Below are 22792 nucleotides of genomic sequence, written 5' to 3'. Positions count from 1 at the left end.
CTTTACGAGTCTAAATACAATTCTGTGGTCCAGCTCTCAAACACGTTGACCATTGATTTAGAACACACTTTTCATCACAAGGACCAACCTAAGGATAAGGGGGAAATCCTTTAAAAACCGAGATGAGAAGAACTTTTTTCACACAGAGAGTGGTGAATCTCTGGAACTCTCTGCCACAGAGGGTAGTTGAGGCCAGTTCATTGGCTATATTTAAGAGGGAGTTAGATGTGGCCCTTGTGGCTAAAGGGATCAGGGGGTATGGAGAGAAGGCAGGTACGGGATACTGAGTTGGATGATCAGCCATGATCATATTGAATGGCGGTGCAGGCTCGAAGGGCCGAATGGCCTACTCCTGCACCTAATTTCTATGTTTCTATGTTAACTCCGTAGCCTATGATTCAGTTATCTGGATCACCAGGGATTCAAAACACTTCCAGCGTCAGGTTTTTATAGCTGACTTGTGGCTTGTGGAGGAGAGGAGAGGAGAGAACGAAAGGGGAGTGACAGAGAGAAAGAAAGACGGAAAGGAGAGTGACAGAGCGAAAGAAAGACAGAAAGGAGAGTGACAGAGAGAAAGAAAGAAATGAAAGGGGGGAGGGGCATTGGGGGTGGGATAACATGGGGCGGTGGTGGTGCAAGGACCTGAACCACAGGGCCGGGGACCGAGATCAGGCCCACAAACTACCAAAGACTCGCCTCCACTCCGACCTTTACAAGGCGGTGGGCCGAGTCCCTTCCTCACTCACTATCCATTCCCTCCCTTTTCCATGACTCACGCTTGTACTCAGCCATCAACCGCTTCAGCGCCGTTCCCGCCATCACCGACTGTCAGTCCGTTACTGCGCCACAGAGGGATGGGGGACCGATTATACCGACACACCGCGGCCAGCCACTTCCGGTCGAGGGCCTGGGGAAGATGATCAGCGGTGCACGGCTGAGGTTCTCACCAACTCTCAGATCTTTGGTTCTCACCCATCGCCATGGTGGCGGTGCTCTTGCATGACGGGCTCTGGCTCTGGCTCGTTTGTTTACTGGCCTCAGTGCCGCTCAGCCATGGTCAACTGGCGGAGAATGGAGGAGCCTTCGACACCGGGCAGTCAGCCCCCGCGGTTGTGACTGCAGCCCAGCAGCGCAGGTAAAGGAGGAGAGGGGGGCGGTGAGTGTTGGCCCACCCAGACCCAGCTGCAACTTCTTACTGCTTGAACGTTGAAGCAATGCCGGGCAACTCGGAGATATCGTTTCCTTTTCACTTAGTTCCGACCATCGTCTCCATTCTCTCCCTCCCCCTCCGGTTTACTGCCTGGGTTTATTCCTTTTCAAACCCCAAATTTCCCCCACCTTCCAAATTACACCCTCAAACCCCTCTACGGACTTTCTTTCTCTAAGATGTACCAACCTTTTCATCAATCCTTTGGTTATGCTTCACGATCACCTACATTTGCAACAAAAAAAATCAGTTTTGTGTCCAGTTCTTAAGAGTCTTGTGCCATTTTATTGGTTTTGACAGCTTCCATGTTTAAACCACAAAATTGAAGTGAAATAACTAAATCCATCAGTGAGATCATGATGACCAAGATTTTATATTGGAATTTCAGACCATACCAGCTTTTGCTGTGATAATTTAGTAGATGCCCAACCTTGCAAATTAATGCTCCAAGCCCTCTGGGATCTGCTCTCTCTAAGGACCACCAGTCCCCCTCTCAGATACATCAGTAATACCAATTGTAGTATTGGAAAGGAAAATAGTAAAAAATAAATAATAAGAGCTGTGCAGGGCGGTGCAGTGGTAGAGCTGCTGCCTCACAGCGCCAGAGACCCGGGTTCGATTCTAACCTTGAGTGTTGACTGTGTGGAGTTTTCACGTTCTCCCTGTGACCATGTGGGTTTTCTCTGGTTGCAGTCTAAAATTTAAAGGCACATGCCATCATCAATGACATGCAAAACAGGCCAAATGGCCACTACATCTCTAACAACCTTAGACTTGTGTAACATCTCCCACTATCTTGGATGCCCGTTTTGCAGACAATGAAGAATTCATGAGGTTTGGTCACAGCTTGTGACAAAGTAAATGTAGCAACCAATTTGCCCACAAGACTGTCTCACAAAAAGTAATGTGATCATGATCAGAATATCTGTTAGAGCAGTAGATTACACAGTAATGGGAGAACTCGCCTTCAAAATAATGCCATGGGATCTTTTAAGGAGATAATAAGGAGAGATTGGACAAACGTATTGTTTTCTCCGAGTGTCAGAAGCTGAGGGGTGACCTGATAGAAGTGTATAAAATTATGAAGGGCTTAGTTAGGGTAAATTATCAGAACTTTTTTTCAGGGTGGATATGCCTAAACTAGAGCCCATAGATTTAAGATGAGGGGGAAAGTTTAAAGAATATGTGCGGGGCAGGTTTTATTTACACTGAGGATTATAAGGTCTTGAACATGGTGCCAGTGTGGTGGTGGTGGTGGAATCAAATTTGATAGTGGTGTTCAAGAGGCTTTTAAATACGCACAGATGTGCAAGGAATGGAGGGATATTAATCACGTGCAGGCAGAGAGGATTAGTTTAACTTGTAATCATGCACAGATATTGTGAACTGAAGAGCCTGTTCCTGTGCTGCACTGTTTTATGTTCTATGTTTTCTATCCATCCGAGTAGCAGATAGGACCTTGATGTTATGTCCCAAAGTGAAATAAGTTATTGATGTCAATTTAATTGTTTATAAATCCTGATAGCCAATCTCATGGAAGCAGCATGGACAACCAAGATTGGAGTGCAGCATGTCCTATTAATGTGTTGTGTTATTAGGTATTTGTTATATGATGTGAATCCGCCTGAAGGATTTAATCTTAGGCGGGATGTCTATCTACGCATGGCGTCTTTGATGAAAAGTCTGCTAAAGAATGAAGCTTGGGTACTTGTCTTACCTCCCTGGGGACGTCTCTACCATTGGCAAAGCAAAGATCTTGAACAAGTTCGCATTCCCTGGTCTGCATTCTTTGACGTGTCTAACCTAAACAAGAACATCCCCGTTATCGAATATGAGGAGTTCATTGCAGGTAACAGTAATCTTAATGTGCCTCTGGAAATTTTAGCTGCCTGTTAGTTTAGTTCAGACATAAACAAGAAACAATTTTATTTTAATGAGCGCTTCCTAATCCATTTTTGGGTTTTAATGTTTTATTTTGTGATATCTTTCAGATTCAGTCTTAATTATGGTGTACCAAGCACGATCTTCTATCGAAACATTTCTAAGATTAGACTTCAGTTGTCAACTTTTCTCTTAATCCTTTCCTGTCTGAGTTAAAACACGCAGCTCCAAATCCATATTTTAAAATCGTTGTCTTATCTACTCTGATGCCTCAAAATCCTTTTTATAATATGGTAATCAAAGTTGTACACAGTTCTCCCAAGTATGGCCTAACCAAATTTGTGCCTTATTTATTTGTGCACCCTTTTCATCCTGCCCACTTATTCTTTCTTTGTAATTATTTTTCCAATCATCTCCTTTCCTTGCCAAAATAGAATAGCACATGTGCAAAAGTTTATTTGCCAATTATTTGCTCATTCTCTAAATCTAATAATATTTCATAATTTGATTAATTCCACCTCAGCATAGAATATTGGTATCATTTGGTATCATTTGAAAATTAAAGAAAATGTTTGAATAGAGTCATACAATGTGGAAACAGGCCCTTCAGCCCAATTTGCCCACACCGACCATCATGTCCCAGCTACACAAGTCTCACCTGTAAGCATTTGGTCCATATCCCTCCAAACCTGTCCTAACCATGTACCTGTCTAACTGCTTCTTAAATGTTGGGATAGTCCCTGCCTCAACAACCTCCTCTTGCCGCTTGTTCCATACATCCACCAGCCTTCTGTGAAAAAGTTACCCCACAGATTCTTATTCCCCTTCACCTTAAACCTATGTCCTCTGGTCCTCGTTTCACTAACTCTGGGCAAGAGACTCTGTGCATCTACCCGTTCTATTCCTCTCATGATCTTATATACCTCTATAAGATCACCCTCATCCTCCTGCGCTCGAAGGAATAGAGTCCCAGCCTACTCAACCTCTGCATATAGCTCAGACTCTCGTCCTGGCAACATCCTCCTAAATCCTCTCTGTACCCTTTCAAGCTTGACAACATCTTGCCTATAACATGGTGTCCAGAACTGAACACATAGAAACATAGAAATATAGGCGCAGGAGTAGGCCATTTAGCCCTTTGAGCCATTGCTTTTTTTTTTTTTTTTTTTTTTTATATTTTATTTTATTAGAAGTAAGCACAGTCATATGGCACCAAAGTGCCTAATATATATTTTCATAATACATTTTATGTACAACTTCTTTTTTTTTTGTTACATTGAAAAAAGATGAGAATAAGAAAAAGAAGTTAGATAGTAAAGGATAGAAAAATGTGAAATATATAGTGTGTGAAGAAAGAAAACGAGTAAATGAAGAAAGTTGAGAGAGAAAATAGTGAAAAGAAAAGGAGATCATTATTTATAGTCTTGACCAACCCTCGTCCAGTCCTGAAACAGTTATTTTTTACAATTGTGTTGCACCATATGATTCCAAAAAAACGACGAATGGAGACCAACTCGTTATGAATTGGTCTGATTTATCCATTAGGAGGAATCGCATTTCCTCAAGATGAGCGGTGTCCAACATACTTGCAATCCACATTTTAAGCGTTGGTATTGATGTACCCTTCCAAAATTTAAGTATTAATTTTTTTGCTATTATTAAACCATAATTAAGGAATAGATTTTGAGACGCGTTCAATTTATTCCCATCTTCCATTACACCAAATATAATCATTTCAGTATTAGGTTCCATTCTTGTCTTGAATAATTTTGTAAGTATTTCAAAAATATCATTCCAAAATCTATAAAGTTTTATGCAGGAAACTAAGGAGTGTGTTATAGTTGCCTTTTGGGCTAGACATTTATCACAAGTGGCGGATATATTTGGATAAAATTTGTTCAATCTTGTTTTTGAATAATATAATCTATGTACAATTTTAAATTGTATTAGATTATGTCTTACATTAATTGAACATTTGTGAATATATATCGGGTATTTTTCCCATTTAACCTTCAACATCTTGCCTATAACATGGTGTCCAGAACTGAACACATAGAAACATAGAAATATAGGCGCAGGAGTAGGCCATTTAGCCCTTTGAGCCATTGCTATTGAGCTAATGGGATGTTGGCCTTCATTGCAAGAGGATTTGAGTTTAGGAGCTAGGACTTCTTTGTAATGTAAGGTCCTCTAAATCATTAATGATCATCCCATTCAATATGATCATGGCTGATCATCTAAAATCAGTACCCCTTACCTGCTTTTTCCCCATATCCCTTGATTCCTTTAGTCCTAAGAGCTAAATCTAACTCTCTTGAAAACATCCAGTGAATTGGCCTCCACATCCTTATGTGGCAGAGAATTCCACAGATTCACAGCTCTCTGGGTGAAAAAGGTTTTTCCTTATCCCAGCCCAAAATGGCCTACCCCTTATTCTTAAACTGTAACCCCTGGTTCTGGACTCCCCCAACATCGGGAACCTTTTTCCTGCATCTAGCCTGTCCAATCCCTTAAGAATTTTATATGTTTCTATAAGATCCCCTCATCCTTCTAAATTCAAGTGTATACAAGCCCAGTCGACCCATTCTTTCATCATATGTCACTCCCGCCAACCTGGGAATTAACCTGGTGAACCTACGCTGCACTCCATCAATAACAATAATGTCCTTGCTCAAATTAGGAGACCAAAATTGCACACAATACTCCAGGTGCAGTCTCACCAGGGCCCTGTACAACTGCAGTACAAGGACCTCCTTGCTCCTAAACTCAAATCCTCTCGCAATGAAGGCCAACATCCCATTAGCTTTCTTCACTGGCGACTGCATGCTTACTTTCAGTACAAGCACACTCAGGTCACATTGCATCCACCCTTTTCCTAATATGACACCATTCAGACAATAATCTGCCTTCCTGTTCTTGCCACCAAAGTGGATAACCTCACATTTATTATCTGCCCACTCACCCGACTGACCCAAGTCACCCTGCAGCCTCATTGCATTCTCATCGCAGCTCACACTGCCACTCAGCTTGGTGTTATCTGCAAACCTGGAAATGTCACATTTTAATTCCCTTGTCTAAATCAGTAATATACATTGTAAATAACTGGGCTCCCAGCACCAAGCCTTGTGGCACCCCACTAGTCACTGCCTGGCATTCTAAAAATGACCCGTTAATTCCTACTCTTTGCTTTCCGTCTGCCAACCAGTTCTCTATCCATGTCAATACCCTACCCCCAATGCCATGTGCTATGCTTTTGCACACTAATCTCTTGTACGGGACCTTGTCAAAGGCTTTTTTGAAAGTCCAGATACACCACATCCATTGGCTCTCCCATATCCATTCTACTTGTTACATCCTCAAAAAATTCTAGAAGATTAGTCAAGCATGATTTTCCCTTCATAAATTCTTGCTGACTTTGATCGACCCTGTCACTGCTTTCCAAATGCGCTGCTATAACATCTGTAATAATCGACTTAAGCATCTTTCCCACTACCGATGTAAGGCTAACTGGCCTATAATTCCCTGTTTTCTCTCTCCCTCCTTTCTTAAAAAGTGGAGTTACATTGGCTACCCTCCACAGGAACTGATCCAGATTGACAGAACATTGGAAAATTATCACCAATGCATCCACGATTTCTGGGGCCACCTCCTTAAGCACTCTGGGATGCAGACCATCAGGCCCTGGGGATTTATCTGCTTTCAGTCCCAACAGTCCCTAAGACCATTTCCTAACTAATGTGGATTCCCTTCAGTTCCTCCCGCCCACTAGATCCTCGGTGCCCTAGTATTTCTGGGAGATTGTTTGTGGCTTCCTTAGTGAAGACAGAACCAAAGTACTCGTTTTAATGTTCTGCCATTTTCTTGTTTCCCATTATAAATTCACCCATCTCTGATTGTAAGGGACCTACATTTGCCTTCAACACAATACTTTAAATGTGGCCTCGCCAACATCTTCTACAACTGCAACATGACCTCCCAACTTCTATATTCGTATAGATAGAACAGAGGAAATAGGATTAGGTCATTTTTGTTATAGTCAAATATCCTTCTGCAATATTTTCTTGTTGCAATGATGTGCACAGGTTCAAATGTTTTCACTTAAAAATTGGATCTCTACTAATCAATCTCTGTTCTCAGAATCTGGTGGGCCATTCATACAGCAAATCTATGTTCTGCAAGGATATGCAGAAGGTTGGACAGAGGGCCATTGGGAGGAAAAGGTGGATGAGCGACTTTGCATGGAGGATCATGCATATGTGAATGACAAACAAGGATTTTATAGGTATTTGCTTGGCTTATTTGTAACTTGTGTTTAAACTTTTTGTAATATAGTAAATGTGGAGACTTCCTGGTAGGTAATAGAAGCTTTCCTTGGTAGGACCGATAGTCACACAGCACAGAAGTTAGTCATAGAGTGATACCACATAGAACCAGGCCCTTTGGCCTCCATATCTATGATGGCCATCATGCCTTGCTATGCTAATCTCATTTGCCTGCACGAATTCCATATCCATTTAGGCCCTGCCTATCAAGTAACGTCTGGATGCCTCTGAAATGTTGTTACTGTTTCTGCCTCCACCACCTCCCCTGGCAGCTTATTTCAGTTACCAACGAAACTCTGATAATAATTTCCTTTCTAAAAATTCTCCCTCACCTTAATCCTATGCCCTTTAGTCTTACGCACTCTTACCATGTGAAACAGACTCTTTGCTATCTACCCTAAGTAAATTTCTCATAATTTTATATGCAAATGTAATTGAGATTTAAATCCATTGAGATAAACAAATTGCTGGAGTAACTCAGTGGGACAGGCAGCATCACTGGGGAAAAGGAATGGGAGCCTTGTGAGATGAGGCATGCTATTATGTAGGAAGTATGATTGCCCCATTGTAAGGAGATGAAGTTAGCATGTTACTAACTCTGCTATTTATTTTTTTTATAACAGAGGTTGGTTTTGGGGTTACAAGGAGACAAGAGGCCTCAGTGTCGCCTGTGTGTCCGTGCAAGGTTCAGCATCCATCATAATGCCAGTTCTTCTGAAAAACACCACAGCACAGTGAGTGAGTGACCTGAACATAGAAAGTCCAAAATATCTTTTTATACGTGCTATGATGATTTGTAACTTTTGTTGGACAATCAGAGCTGCCAATTAGTACAAATTTTCCGTATTTTGTGCGGAAATGCGATCAGAATACGGATGTATGGATTTGCTTTGTAAAATACGAATTTTTAAAAATCAACCCGACTTCCTTTTTCATCTTGCTGCTTAAAAATGCAAGGATATAAAAAGTCATACTGTACCTCTAAAAATTATAGCAGATTAAATCTATTAGTATTTTAAATTTCAAGATCCTGATGATTATTTTTGTAAACTTTGATCTGCCTGTCCCGCTCCAGGTTTAAACAGCGCTGTCAGTTTAACGTGTGGGAATTTAAACGAACAGCGCCTGGGTTCCAAAAATAGCGCTCCCAGCTGGAAAGCTATTGCCTTTACACATAGCGCTATGGCCACAGCACTATGGGTTATAGACTGTTAGGGGAGGGAGAGAGGAAGGAGGAGAGGGAGTGGGAGAGAGGGAATAAGAGGGAGGGAGAAAAAAAAGGAAGGCGAGAGAGAAAAAGAGAGGGAGGGAGGGAAAGAGGGAGGTGGAGGGAAAGAGGAAGGGGAGAGAGGGAGGGGGGAGGGAAAGACAGAGAGGGAGGGAGAGGGAGGCTTCCAAAATGGCTTTGACATCATCATCTGGTGTTAAAAGCAGGAAGCAGCCGTTCAAACAGCAGTATACAAAGAGATGTCAATTATTGCACTGTCAAGTAAGGTGCGTACATGTCAATTGGTAACAAAGTTATGCATTCTTGTACTCTTACATGGATATGACCGCACATAAAACATAACACTTTTTTCAGCAAAATGGCACCACATGCAAATACTGATTTCCTCAGCAAAATACTGATTTTTAGGTAGTAGAATACTGAAATGCTCTGACAAAACTTGGCAGCTCTGGACAATGCAATAAAATTGACAAATCGCCGCAGGGACATTACAGAGTAGGATAACCAAGTAAATTGCCTGCTAAACAATATCACTTCCTTTGATAATTTGAAGTCTGAAACTTTTGGTCGAGAGGAGAGTTGAAGGATATGGGACAGTGAAGCCAAGAGCAAATTCCGATTAGAAACATAGACATAGAAACATAGAAAATAGGTGCAGGAGTAGGCCATTCGGCCCTTCGAGCCTGCACCGCCATTCAATATGATCATGGCTGATCATCCAACTCAGTATCCTGTACCTGCCTTCTCTCCATACCCCCTGATCCCTTTAGCCACAAGGGCCACATCTAACTCCCTCTTAAATATAGCCAATGAACTGGCCTCAACTACCTTCTGTGGCAGAGAATTCCAGAGATTCACCACTCTCTGTGTGAAAAATGTTTTCCTCATCTCGGTCCTAAAAGATTTCCCCCTTATCCTTAAACTGTGAGCCCTTGTTCCGGACTTCCCCAACATCGGGAACAATCTTCCTGCATCTAGCCTGTCCAACCCCTTAAGAATTTTGTAAGTTTCTATAAGATCCCCCCTCAATCTTCTAAATTCTAGCGAGTACAAGCCGAGTCTATCCAGTCTTTCTTCATATGAAAGTCCTGACATCCCAGGAATCAGTCTGGTGAATCTTCTCTGTACTCCCTCTATGGCAAGAATGTCGTTCCTCAGATTAGGAGACCAAAACTGTACGCAATACCCCAGGTGTGGTCTCACCAAGACCCTGTACAACTGCAGTAGAACCTCCCTGCTCCTATACTCAAATCCTTTTGTTATGAATGCTAACATACCATTTGTTTTCTTCACTGCCTGCTGCACCTGCATGCCTACTTTTAATGACTGGTGTACCATGACACCCAGGTCTCGTTGCATCTCCCCTTTTCATAACCGGCCACAATTTAGATAATAGTCTACTTTCCTGTTTTTGCCACCAAAGTGGATAACCTCACATTTATCCACATTATACTGCATCTGCCATGCATTTGCCCACTCACTCAGCCTATCCAGTCACCTTGCAGCCTCCAAGCATCCTCCTCACAGCTAACACTGCCCCTCAGCTTCGTGTCATCCGCAAACTTGGAGATGTTGCATTCAATTCCCTCGTCCAAATCATGAATATATATTGTAAATAACTGGGGTTCCAGCACTGAGCCTTGCGGTACCCCACTAGTCACTGCCTGCCATTGTGAAAAGGACCCGTTTACTCCTACTCTTTGCTTCCCGTCTGTCAGCCAGTTCTCTATCCACATCAATACTGAACCCCCAATACCGTGTGCTTTAAGTTTGTATACTAATCTCTTATGGGGGACCTTGGCGAAAGCCTTCTGAAAGTCCAGATATAACACATCGACTGGTTCTCCCTTATCCACTCTACTAGTTACATCCTCGAAAAATTCTATAAGATTCGTCAGACATGATTTACCTTGCTGACTTTGTCCAATGATTTCACCACTTTCCAAAATGCTGCTATCCCATCTTCAATAACTGATTCTAGCAGTTTCCCCACTACCGAAGTTAGACTAACTGGTCTGTAATTCCCCGTTTTCTCTCTCCCTTTTTAAAAAGTGGGGTTACATTAGCTACCCTCCAATTCTCAGGAACTACTCCAGAATCTAAAGAGTTTTGAAAAATTATCACTAATGCATCCACTATTTCTGGGGCTACTTCCTTAAGTACTCTGGGATGCAGCCTATCTGGCCCTGGGGATTTATCGGCCTCTAATCCATTCAATTTACCTAACACCACTTCCCGGCTAACCTGGATTTCACTCAGTTCCTCCATCTCATTTGACCCCCGGTCCCCTGCTATTGCCGGCAGATTATTTATGTCTTCCTTAGTGAAGACAGAACCAAAGTAGTTATTCAATTGGTCTGCCATGTCCTTGTTCCCCATGATCAATTCACTTGTTTCTGACTGCAAGGCACCTACATTTGTTTTAACTAATCTTTTTCTCTTCACATATCTATAAAAACCTTTGCAGTCAGATTTTATGTTCCCTGCCAGTTTTCTTTCATAATCTATTTTCCCTTTCTCAATTAAGCCCTTTGTCCTCCTCTGCTGGACTGAATTTCTCCCAGTCCTCTGGTAGGCTGCTTTTTCTGGCTAATTTGTATGCTTCATCATTTGTTTTGATACTATCTGATTTCCCTTGTTATCCACGGATGCACTACCTTCCTTGATTTATTCTTTTGCCAAACTGGGATGAACAATTGTTGTAGTTCATCCATGCAGTCTTTAAATGCCTTCCATTGCAGATCAACCCTTTAAGAATCAATTGCCAGTCTATCTTGCCAATTCACGTCTCATACCCTCAAAGTTACCTTTCTTTAAGTTCAGGACCCTTGTTTCTGAATTTATTATGTCACTCTCCATCCTAATGAAGAACTCAACCATATTATGGTCACTCTTGCCCAAGGGGCCATGCACAACAAGACTGCTAACTAACCCTTCCTCATTACTCAATAGCCTGCTCTCTCGTTGGTTCCGCTACATGTTGGTTTAGAAAACTATCCCGCATACATTCCAAGAAATCCTCTTCCTCAGCACCCTTGCCAATTGATTCACCTAATCTATATGTAGATTGAAGTCACCCATTTTAACTGTTTTACCTTTGTTGCACGCATTTCTAATTTCCTGTTTGATGCCATCCCCAACTCCACTACTACTGTTAGGTGGCCTGTACACAACTCCCACTAGCGTTTTCTGCCCCTTAGTGTTTCGCAGCTCTACCCATATCGATTCCACATCCTCCAAGCTAATGTCCTTCCTTTATATTGTGTTGATCTCCTCTCTAACCAGCAACGCTACCCCACCTCCTTTTCCTTTCTGTCTATCCCCCCTGAATATTGAATATCCCTGGATGTTCAGTTCCCAGCCTTGGTCACCCTGGAGCCATGTCTCTGTGATCCCAACTATATCATAGTCATTAATAGCTATCTGCACATTCAACTCATCCACCTTATTACAGGCTTGTTTTTACAACACTCTTACCCCTTATACAATTATGTTGAAAAGTGGCCCTTTTTGATTTTTGCCCTGGATTTGTCTGCCTGCCACTTTTACTTTTCACCTTGCTACCTATTGCTTCTACCCTCATTTTACACACTTCTGTCTCTTCGCTCACGCATTTAAGAAACCCTTTCCCTTTAACTCGATGCTCGACTATCACATTTGACACCCCACCCCCCTTATTCAGTTTAAAACCACCCATGCAGCAGTCGCAAACCTGCCTGCCAGAATGCTGGTCCCCCCACCTGTTAAGATGCAATCCGTCCCTTTTGACAGGTGGGGGACCAGCATTCTGGCAGGCAGATTAGCCATGATCTTACTCAGTGGTGCAGCAGGCTCAATCACATGGGGTTTTCCTGCCATTAGACTCATAAGGGAGTTTTCGCTCTTCCTTTTAAGATAAACATCTTCAGAAATGGAGACCAAACATAGTATACACCAGTTCTGAAAAGTTGCATGAATAGTTACAAAGACATCTTAACTCTGATACTCTATTCTCCTTGCTGTAAAATGCCAAAGTATCTTTGCTACCTTTGGTACTTGATACACATACACGTTAGTCATCTCTGTTTTATATGCAAGAACTTTGGCATTTATTTGGAACTAATATTGGAACTGTTGGAGGAAATTGGCTGATCAGGCAGCATCCGTGGAGGGAAATGGATAGACATTGTTTTGGGTCAGGCCACTTCTTCAGACTGAAGAAAGGGGAAGAAAGCAGGAAAAAGGGGGGGGGGGGGGGTCAGGGCAATGCCTGACAAGTGATAGGTGAATACAGGTGAGGTTGAGGTATGGTGATTGGCAGATGGTGGAATAGGTGGCATAGGCTAGACTTAGACAGGAGACAAAAGGGTGTTGGATAAGCAAAAAGGAGGAGTGAAGGTTATGGGTGTAAGGGGACATGGAGAGGGGAAATGGGAGGATGAAAGAAATATCGGACGGGGACGGGAAATGAGTGTACGAAGAAGCAGAAAGGAACAAAATTATGGGATGGGAGAAAGTGGGAGGAACATACGCCCTCGGGGTGAGGGGAGGGTGGCAATGGAAAGAAAAGGGGGTTATTACTTGAAATTTGAGAATACAATGTTCATACCATTTGGTTTTAAACTCCACAAGTGTAATATGAGGTGCTGTTCTTCCAATTTATGTATGGCCTCACTCTGGCAAAGGAAGGGGCTAAGGACTGAAAGGTCAGAATCGGAAGAGGAGTTAAAATAGTTTGCAACTGGGATTTTCTTTCATGTTCGAGCAACATGCATGTTCGAGCAAATGATAAAAAGAGACTTAAATATCCACTGTATGGACACAGCATCTCTTCTGATACTCCAGTGTTATAATGTGGGAGATGTTTTCCTCCGCAGAGTTAAATGGAGGCTCGGTCCTCGTTCTTCATTAGAAGTTAAAGATCTTTTGGCATTATTCAAAGATGCTCTTTTTGTCGTCTTGTTTTTTGTCTTGCATTTGTCCCTTGTCATCTAGCAACAAATGAACTGGTCATTTTATTTTGGTGCTGTTTGTGGGATCTTGCTGTGTATATTGTTTGCCACAACTTCTATAATGCAGCATGGACCATAATTCAGGAGAATTCTATTGGCTGCAAGATTTTGGGATGCCTGAGGTATGAAAGGTGCTGTCTGAATTCCAGTTTTTTTTTAATTTATACGTATTATTTGTGACCTCTGTTATATTTGGGGTTGGATGACTTAGAAGTGGGTCATCTAAGTATAAAGTTAGATGTTTTGTTGTTCAAGGAAGCCTGAAAAGGTTTCTGATTGTATTCCAGGTCTGTAATGTTAGATAGAGCAGAGAACCTCCTTCATGACCATTACGCAGGGAAAAGTTACTGGGATGTGAGTACTATATATGTTCAGTGATTTAACTTCAACCGTAGAATTTCTCGATTAGAAAACCTCTATCACCTAAACCTCTTAAATCTTGGAAAATATGTATAACACTAATGCATGTTCACTAACAATTTCCATCTGCACCCTCAAATATCACTCCCCAATCTCACCAGTAGCATTAGACACATCAATCTGTACAACTAAATCTGCCCCCTAACCCACACTTTGCTTTTCTTTTTCAATGCATTATTTAAAATGTCCCCATTCACCTCTCCTAATCTGTCCTTCAGTCTATAACTTTGTCCTGCACAGTCATATAAATGGTCTTGGGATTTTTTTTACTGCTTTAAAGATGTGTAAAAATATTGTTGTTGTTTCTAGATAATTCCTTGAAGTATGTGATCCATCCTTCTTGCCCAACAAGCTGCCACCACTCCTCAAATATTGAATATTTTGTTCTTGTGTGTCTCCACATTTTTCTTTCTATCAGAAATCCACGAGTAATGTTTTACATATATTTTTGAGTGATCGAGTAGGTTGTACTGCTCCCTTCCAATTGTTCCCCATTGTCAGATAGTCATACAGCCCCTTCAGCCCAACTCATCCAAGATGCCCCATCTATGCTAGACCCATTTGCCCATGTTTGGCCCTTATCCCCGTAAATCTTTCTTATCCATGTACCTGTCCAAATGTCTTTTAAATATTGTATAATCCCTGCCTCAGTTATCTCCTCTGGCAGCTTGTTCCATATACCCACCACCTTCTGAGTGGAAAAGGTTGCCGCTTGGATTCCTATTAAATCCTTCCCCTCTCACCTTAAACCGATGGCCTGATTTACCTACACATTTTTGTGTACATTCAAAATCTAAAAACAAGGAACTGCACATACTGGTTTACACAAAAGGACACAAAGTGCCGAAGTAACTTTGCGGGTCAGGCAGCATCTCTGGAAAACATGGAGAGGTGACGTTTCGAATCCTTCAGACCTCTGTGAAGACTTTCTTCAGAACACTGTCACTTTGTGCATTCATCCTATCTATTCCATTCATATTTTTATACACCTCTACAAGATCTCCCTCCTGAACAAATAATAAAGCCCTAGCTTATCCAACCTTTCCATATAGATCAAGTTTTTGAGTCCTGGCTATATCCTCGTACATCTTCTCTGTACTCTTTCTAGCTTCATAACATCCTTTCTATAGCAGGATGACCAAAACTGGGCACAGTACTCAAAATGTGGCCTCACCAACATCTTGTACAATGGTAACATAACCTCCCAACTTTTATACTCAATATCCTGATGAAGACCAATATACCAAAAGCTGCATTTACTGCCCTATCTACCTATGACACCACTTTCAGGAAACCATGTACCTGTACTCCTAGATCCCTCTGCTCTACAACACTCTCCAGGGAACACTCCCTATTGAACAGGCAATGTACAAAATGGTTGCCATGGTGTCTTGTATTTCAACTGTGACCACTCCTGAGAAGGAGACCATTGGCTGAGATGTGGTTTGGCTCTTTTTAAGCTTGTGAAAAGAGCTTCACAAATCTAAGTTCTGTTTTTCCTGCCATTCACAGGCTCGGAGAAGCATGGTGTTTGCCAAGCATCTACGTGTAGTTGGGGATGAATTCAGGGCAAAGTACCTAAACTCGACAGATGAATTGGACAACACCATTTACAATGAAGATTGGACCAAAATGAAGGTAAGTTGTGAACAGGATTAGAGTGAGGTATGAGGCCATGGAATGGGATTCACAATGATGATTGCACAGTTCTTTCACATCTGGGATCAATGGATACAGTTTTCAGAGAGATGGTCCTTTTTTTTATCAACTGACCTTTAAAAATAGATCTTGTACTTTATTTCATTTACACATGTGGGTCTTTACACTATTTCGTACATTATATTTTTGCTCATATTTCCCCATTTTGCTCCCCCCCCCCCCCTCCCACACACCTTAAAGCTATGTCCTCTAAGATTCTGTGCATTTACCCTATCTATTGCTGAGGAGGAGCCATCTTGGGGAACGGCTGCTAACCAGCAGCCATCCGTTTAATTCTTTTTTTTTCCAGTTTTTAGTTAGTCTTGTTCTTCGTTTGTTCGGAGAAATGGACTTCTTAATGTGGGGGGAAGGAGGTAATCTTACTTCTAGGTCCCTACCTGGTCAGTGAGGCAGCTTTTTCTCCGGGCTGCCCGCCGACCCGTCCTCGTGGCCTACCAGCGGGCGTGGAGCGCCGTTTCCTGGTGGCGATCCCCAGCACCTCGGCTTCGTTGGCGTCACAGCGCTGGAGCGCTATCGCGGAGTTTGCGATGCCTTGCCTGGGTCGCCACGCTGGATCGACGCGCTGGAGCTCCGGTGAGCTGGACCGCCGTGATCAACACCTCCGGGCTGCGGGTCTGCGGAGCGGAGCGGGCGGCGCCGACATTAACATCGGGAGCCTGGGAGCTCCAACCCGGTGCGTCCTTGTCGGCTTCGGAAGCCGACAATCCCCTGCTAGGAAGCGGCCGTTCCAGGTGGCCCAGCCGCTATGAGGACTCTCCCGTCGCCGGGGCAACACCACCTGGCCAGAACGGCCAGGAACATCGGGCCTCCGTAGAGGCAACAGCGGTGGCCTCAATAGGCCTGACTTTCGGGAGAACTGGGGTTGGGGACTGGACATTGTGCCTTCCCCCACAGTGGTATCCATTGTGGGGGGATGATTTTTCTGTGTGTAAGTTACTTTGTTAGTCTGTGTCCAAGATGGCTGTCGGAAGGGAGAGTGGACGCTGGCGCGTTTAGCTGCCGCTGCTCTCTCTTCACATTGTGTTTTTTTGATTTTTTGATTTTGTGTCTTTGGAGCGATTTCTATCTTTAATTTGTGTATTGATGATGTCCTTATTATTTATTTTTCTCCGACTATATGTTTTTTTCTTTTCTGTTAATCTTTGTAAGGTGTCCTTGAAATTTGAAAGGCGCCCGAAAATAAAATTTATTATTATTGTTATTATTATTCCTCTTATCATTCTATAAGATCACCCTCCTGCACACCAAGGAATAAAGTCCTAGCCTGCTCAATCCATCTCTATAGCTCAGGCCCTCGAGTCCTGGCAACATCCTCATAAATCTTCGCAGTACCCTTTCCAGTTTTCCTGTAATAGGGTAACTAAAACTGAACACAATACTCCAAATGTGGCCTCGCCAATGTCTGGTACAACTGTAACATAACCTCCCAACTTCTATACTCCTACATTTGTCAAGATAGTGAAAATCTGTTTTGCTTGCTATCCAAGTTACTGATAACATACAACTCTGCAATCAAATTGTACACAATTCCAACTGGTGGTGTAAAAAGAGAAAGGAAAGTGCAAAATATAGGATTACAGTTAAAGAGAAAATGCAGATTTTAAAAAGTGCAAGAGCTGCGGCAAGTTAGATTAGGAGATTGGCAATTAGTTTATGAAATCCATTCAAGAGTTTGACAACAGCAGGGAAGAAGCTGTTCTGGAATCTGGTTGTGAAAGCCATTATATAATGCATATTTTTATCATGCATCATGTTTTTGAGGACAAGAATCTACTGTCATTCACAATGATGAATGCTGGGATATGCCTTACCATATCGACCTGAAACTTTTTTTTATCCCTTTGCCACAGGTGAAATTAGGCACAGCCAAAGGAGGCCCGTATTTGGCCGTGCATCTGAGAAGGAAAGACTTCATCTGGGGCCACAGAAAGGATGTCCCAAGCATCAAGGGCACAGCCATGAAGATTCAAAGCCTGATGAAAGAGCTGAAATTGGAGAAAGTGTTTGTAGCCACAGATGCTGCCGAGGATGGTAATTTAATCTTAGTGCCATCCAGTCTGGTCAGCAGCTGCCCGAACCTCCCTGCTCGGAGAGCTCTATTCCTCCTTCATGCTGCATGAGAACACTAATAATGGCATTGCTAAACGTTTAGTCAATTGTGATTGATTTATACCTTAAGTGTCATGTGTCCATAACTCGCAGAAGGTTTTTCTACTATATTTAAGAGATATATATATTTTGTTTATACAACCTGATAGATTCACTTTTCTATCCTTCCTGAGATGCAATACCCAAAATACTCCATTTATTTTCTTATACCATAATTTTGTATTCCAGTCACTCGAGTATAAAGGCCAAGATTCCATTAATGTTGGTGATTATTACGTGTATGTACACAGGCTCCTAGGAGCTTCTGTGTCTGTCTATAAATCTTTTTTTTTTTTTTAAAGTGTGAGCTGATGTTTTTCGTTGTTGCTGTGAAATGACCAAGAGACAGTTAAAGTCAAGACTAGTTGCTATTGATCAAAGGGTTTACTTAAGACTAGGAGCTCAGTTTGGTCAAAGTCGTATACAGTTGACATGATACTTTTTAAACAAAATACAATTTGCAACTGTGTTTAAGAGGGAACTGCAGTGTTTAAATTTGCAACTGTTCAATTGGATGATGCAATTTCGCAACATTTACAAAGCTGTGAAGACAGATAATAATGTAACAAGTGTAACAACTATGTATGTAGAGGCTAAATTTGATTAAAAATGAAATCAAATTGAGATGTCAGGAATAGACTCGCTCCAATTGGAACAGGGAGTGTGAATACCAGATTTTTATTTTAGAGCTGCCATAACAAAATGTAAAATATTTTTTTTTTTTTTTTAAGACTTGAAGGAGCTGAAAAGCTTTCTCTCAAAGATAATTCGATTTGAACCAACACAAGAGGAGCTTCAATTATATAAAGACGGAGGCATCGCCATCATTGACCAATGGATCTGCGCTCATGCAAGGTAGGAGCAGGGATGACTAGAGTTAACAAACACATAAATGCTGGAGGAACCAAGCCAGTCAAGTAGCATCTGTGGAAAGAGAAACCAGTCAGCATTTTGAGTCCACCATTGGGGACATGTGAGATTTAAGACAAAAGATAAAACAGATTATGTGTAAGGAGCACGAGTACTCGAAGGAGCATCATGTGATAATGGGAAATTATAGCAGTTTACCTGAAGTTGTGCATGGGTGTGGGTTTGCCAAACAAATTAGTGGCTCTATCCCAGAAGATGGACATGGAGCTTGAGAAAGGGAAGAAGAGTAGGTAGGCACAGTGGCGTAGTAGTAGAGCTGCTGCCTTACAAAGCCAGAGAACCGGGTTCATTCCTGACTACAGGTGCTGTTTGTGTGGAGTCTGTATGTTCTCCTTGTGCCTAACTGCCTCTTCTCCCCACTCCCTCTTCCCCACCATCTGATTTGATGTTGTGCAGATTTTTCATTGGAACCTCAGTGTCGACCTTTTCATTCCGTATCCATGAGGAGCGGGAGATTCTTGGCTTTGACCCAAAAACTACTTACAACAGGCTCTGCGGTGACCACGAAAATGAATGTGAACAGCCAACACATTGGAAGATCGTATACTGAACGGCGCAGTGTTGCATTGCTACAGCATTATCTCAACTCATCTACATTATCCAGATGGCTATGAGAGAGTCAAGCACATTGTTTACAAGAAGCCTTACACATCATTTTCATGCTGCGTTTTGGTACTGTGAAACAAACTCTCCATGGCACAGTTCCCCTGGAAGCAACTGGGCTGTATTCTCTCAGCAGTTCCTACTGGATGGTTGGACCATTGCCTTTAATCATTCACCAAGTAAGCAGGAGAGTTTGTGAAGAGTAAACTTCATCAGTCCTTCTCCTGTAGTTCAGTGAAATTCCTCACAGATGTAGAAGCAGTTTGTTGCTTCATCTTTTAGGATCTTGCGGCAAGTCATGGAAAAGTGTTAATCGCAATAGAACATTAACTACTGCCATCGTAAACTTTTTCTGTAAGAAAATACTTTCTTTTCCAATTCCATCTCAGTATTTATTGCAACTTTTTACAATCATGGTTTACAAGTAAATTGTAAAGACACAAAAGGGATGTTTTACTTGGCTACATTCAGATCCAATATCACCTCCTGAGTGTAGCTACTAATTTAATTTGGTAAGAAACACCTGCATTTTCGAATGAAATACAAACTCCTTATACCTGCTCTGAGTTTATCAGAGCCCATCAATCTATGCCAAATTATTTTTAACAATTCATTGATCAACAACATGTAAACATTTGATTAATCAACATTGTCCCAAGGTGAACACAGTTCCCATTGTTCAATTTTGAGTGCATCACATTTGCTGGAAGATATTTCCCCATGAATTCCTTTCTAGTCCGATCCAAAATGCATTCCATTTTATGCTCTTGTCATTCTTTTTAATTTCAAACATTGCCTGCATAGGTTGTTAATATTCTGAATTGAGAAGGTGAAGAAATTAGCTGTTTCAGTGCCAGTTAGCTAATGCCTTGCTTATAGAGGAAGGGTATCTTCAAACAGTTTGATCAAAAGATACACAAATGCCAGAAAGAATTGTAATTCAGCTCTGAATAATTCTGCTCAACGGAAAAACCTGGCCTGTAAAATTGTGAAGTGTGTGAAGTATTTTATCCTTTCATTCTATAACTCATAGGATATTATATACAACTTTGTATTGGAGAATATAAAATTTACAGTACCTTGATTAGTGTTTTATTTTAGATGGAAAATACAAAAAATGCTGGAGGAATTCAGCTGCTCAGACATTAATTGCCAATCACTTCCCTGCCCCTCACCTGTATTCACCTATCATTTATCAGGCTTTGCCCCATCCACCACACTGTGGGGGAAATAAAATGCCCTACGCATCTCCTTTAAACCTGCCCCCCCATACCTATAATTTAGATGGATTGTACTCATTTGTATTGGAACATTTTAAATGTTCCCAGTCACCGTTGACATAGCCTGAGGTTGCAATGCATAAGGATAACCATTATGTTAAGTTTTATATTGTAAATACAAACAGTATTGAAATGCGGTGTTAAAGTGTATACATTTTGAGCTCGCGTCTGAAATGCCAGTATTCACTTTGCACTGTGTTGCTTTAACCGTCAATTACATATCTAATACTAAAATGTATTTTGGTGACCTCTCATTCGCTTATTTTCTTCTAATACATCTCTACCTGGTATTTCTATTCTTGCTTATTTATCACATCTGGTCACAGCTTTCCATACAGCTCCTTGCCAAAGTTCACATCAAGAACTGTAGCTTTCCCAGAAACAATTCCAATCCACAAAAAGCAGAACAATTCTCAATATAATGAGCAGTTTGCAGACAGCATGTCACGACTCTTGCTCGAGTTTAATGCATATCTAGCATATATAAATTTGTTTCTATATTATTTTTGTAATAAAAACCTGCACAATCTAATCATTTCAGTTCTTCATCCTAATTGGGGTTTGCCAATTGCAACAGAATTCTCAGAGCACTCAGCAAGAAACCATAGACAAACATGCCAACCTCCACTTCAGAATTGGCCAACTATGATGAATGCTGGAGGAACTCAGTGGGTCGAGCAGCAAGCGGGAAATGGATAGAAGATGTTTCGGTTCATGACCCTTCAGTGGGTCAGGACCCACAGTTCCTCCAGCAGATTATTTGTTGCTCCAGATTCCATTGACTGCAGTCTCTTGTATCTCCATGGCATATGCAATATTCTAATACTTGTCATATAATCATCCTTGATTCAGTTTCGAGTTGTGCATGTATATGTCTTGGGAAAAATTGAAGAAACTGTGGTTGCTTTCTCAGGAGAGGAGGCAGAAGTGTTATTGATCAATGTGGGCTGGATATAATTTACACAGTAGGTGGAAGTGGCTACAACAGCTGGTGTTTAAAGCAAGTTGGTGCATTCAAGAGTTAGCTAGATAAGCAATAGACAAAAAGTATAGGGTGCATTGTTGAAGTCAGATGAATGGTGGGTGGATGACCAAGTCCCATATTGAAACTGAACCCAAAACCCATGTAATTGACCAAACAAAAATGCTGTAATCAGCCAAAGATATGCACGTACTTTGTTCCGTGAAATGGTTCGGCAACGCACAATGATATGTTTCCAATCCTTGACCCAAAATCAAACGGGTGAAATCGCGTCCACCTTTAGTGTTTTTTTTGCCTGTGGAGTGTCAAGGGGATTAGAGGTGACCATGCCTGCACTTCCTGTTATGAGCACCAGATGGTGCCTGGTTGAGGTTTGTCCACAATCAGCAGGTCGACTGTGACAATCAACTCGCCCGAGTTAAATGTGGTGTCAAACAAAGAAGGATTCCCCTCTCTCCCACTAACAGTTTTACATAAGGGATCTTGCTTTCAGATTGACTGCTAGATTATTTTCTTGCCGATGAAGCATAATTTGAACTGTTTGCACAATGTACAATGTTAGCATCACTGCATATTACGAGGTTGCCTCGTAGAGAAAAGGCCATATCAATTTCCCGTAATACAGAGGCACATTATCTATGCATAGGTCAGTAAACATGAAATTAACTATTTTAACACTAAATTTTATTCCACATCATAACATTTTTGGGTCGTGATTCAATTGGGCAGTGACTGAATTCTGCAACCAGAACGGCAGTATTACTAAAATACTTATTTGTTAATTTAAAAGCTTGTTCTGAAATCCACCAACTATTGCAAACACAACATTAGTTTCAAAGTTGCTCAAAGACTTAATATACCATGACTCAAATGGCAGCTGACCTGCGTGTCTTCCAATCATTTGCCAAATACCATGACTCAAATGGCACCTGACCTGCTCAGAAGAAAACTCAATTCAGACTGTTGGACAACAATATCAATCCAAGACAGGCCTCGATGTTCCAAACTAGAACATTGCACTCATTGAATGGAACTTATAGGAATATTATTAAAGACACCATGGGTGTTCTAAAGCACTTCC

At 41.7% G+C, this 22792-nt stretch overlaps 2 protein-coding genes across 2 annotated transcripts in view; one reads left to right on the top strand and one right to left on the bottom strand.

Moving 5' to 3' along the window:
• Positions 1–918, bottom strand: part of ube2g2 (ubiquitin-conjugating enzyme E2G 2 (UBC7 homolog, yeast)) — a 47311-nt gene extending 46393 nt beyond the window's left edge. Inside the window, exon 1 of the mRNA XM_055638431.1 lies at positions 777–918. Coding sequence (XP_055494406.1) covers positions 777–819 — 43 coding nt within the window. The 5' untranslated portion in view covers positions 820–918. The remainder of the gene's footprint in view (positions 1–776) is intronic.
• On the top strand, positions 899–21018 carry pofut2 (protein O-fucosyltransferase 2). The gene is made up of 9 exons (XM_055638430.1): positions 899–1135; positions 2806–3056; positions 7226–7370; positions 8034–8144; positions 13917–13983; positions 15562–15687; positions 17619–17799; positions 18648–18771; positions 19243–21018. The coding sequence occupies exons 1-9, from the start codon at positions 981–983 to the stop codon at positions 19394–19396; spliced, it is 1314 nt and encodes a 437-aa protein (XP_055494405.1). The 5' UTR covers positions 899–980; the 3' UTR covers positions 19397–21018.
• The last annotated feature ends 1774 nt before the right edge of the window (positions 21019–22792 follow it).

This window comes from Leucoraja erinacea, chromosome 7 (genome assembly GCF_028641065.1).
Source record: "Leucoraja erinacea ecotype New England chromosome 7, Leri_hhj_1, whole genome shotgun sequence".
NCBI classification, from domain to species: Eukaryota; Metazoa; Chordata; class Chondrichthyes; order Rajiformes; family Rajidae; genus Leucoraja; species Leucoraja erinaceus.
Note: the sequence above shows the minus strand (reverse complement) of the source record. Positions and strands in the feature narration are given on the sequence as shown.

Excerpts from the sequence above, each read along its gene's own strand:
- pofut2 (XM_055638430.1), top strand. The coding sequence starts at position 981 with ATGGTGGCGGTGCTCTTGCATGACGGGCTCTGGCTCTGGCTCGTTTGT. Across the intron at positions 1,136-2,805 it reads ACTGCAGCCCAGCAGCGCAG|GTATTTGTTATATGATGTGA; the intron begins GTAAAGGAGGAG and ends TTGTGTTATTAG. Across the intron at positions 15,688-17,618 it reads AAGATTGGACCAAAATGAAG|GTGAAATTAGGCACAGCCAA; the intron begins GTAAGTTGTGAA and ends CCTTTGCCACAG.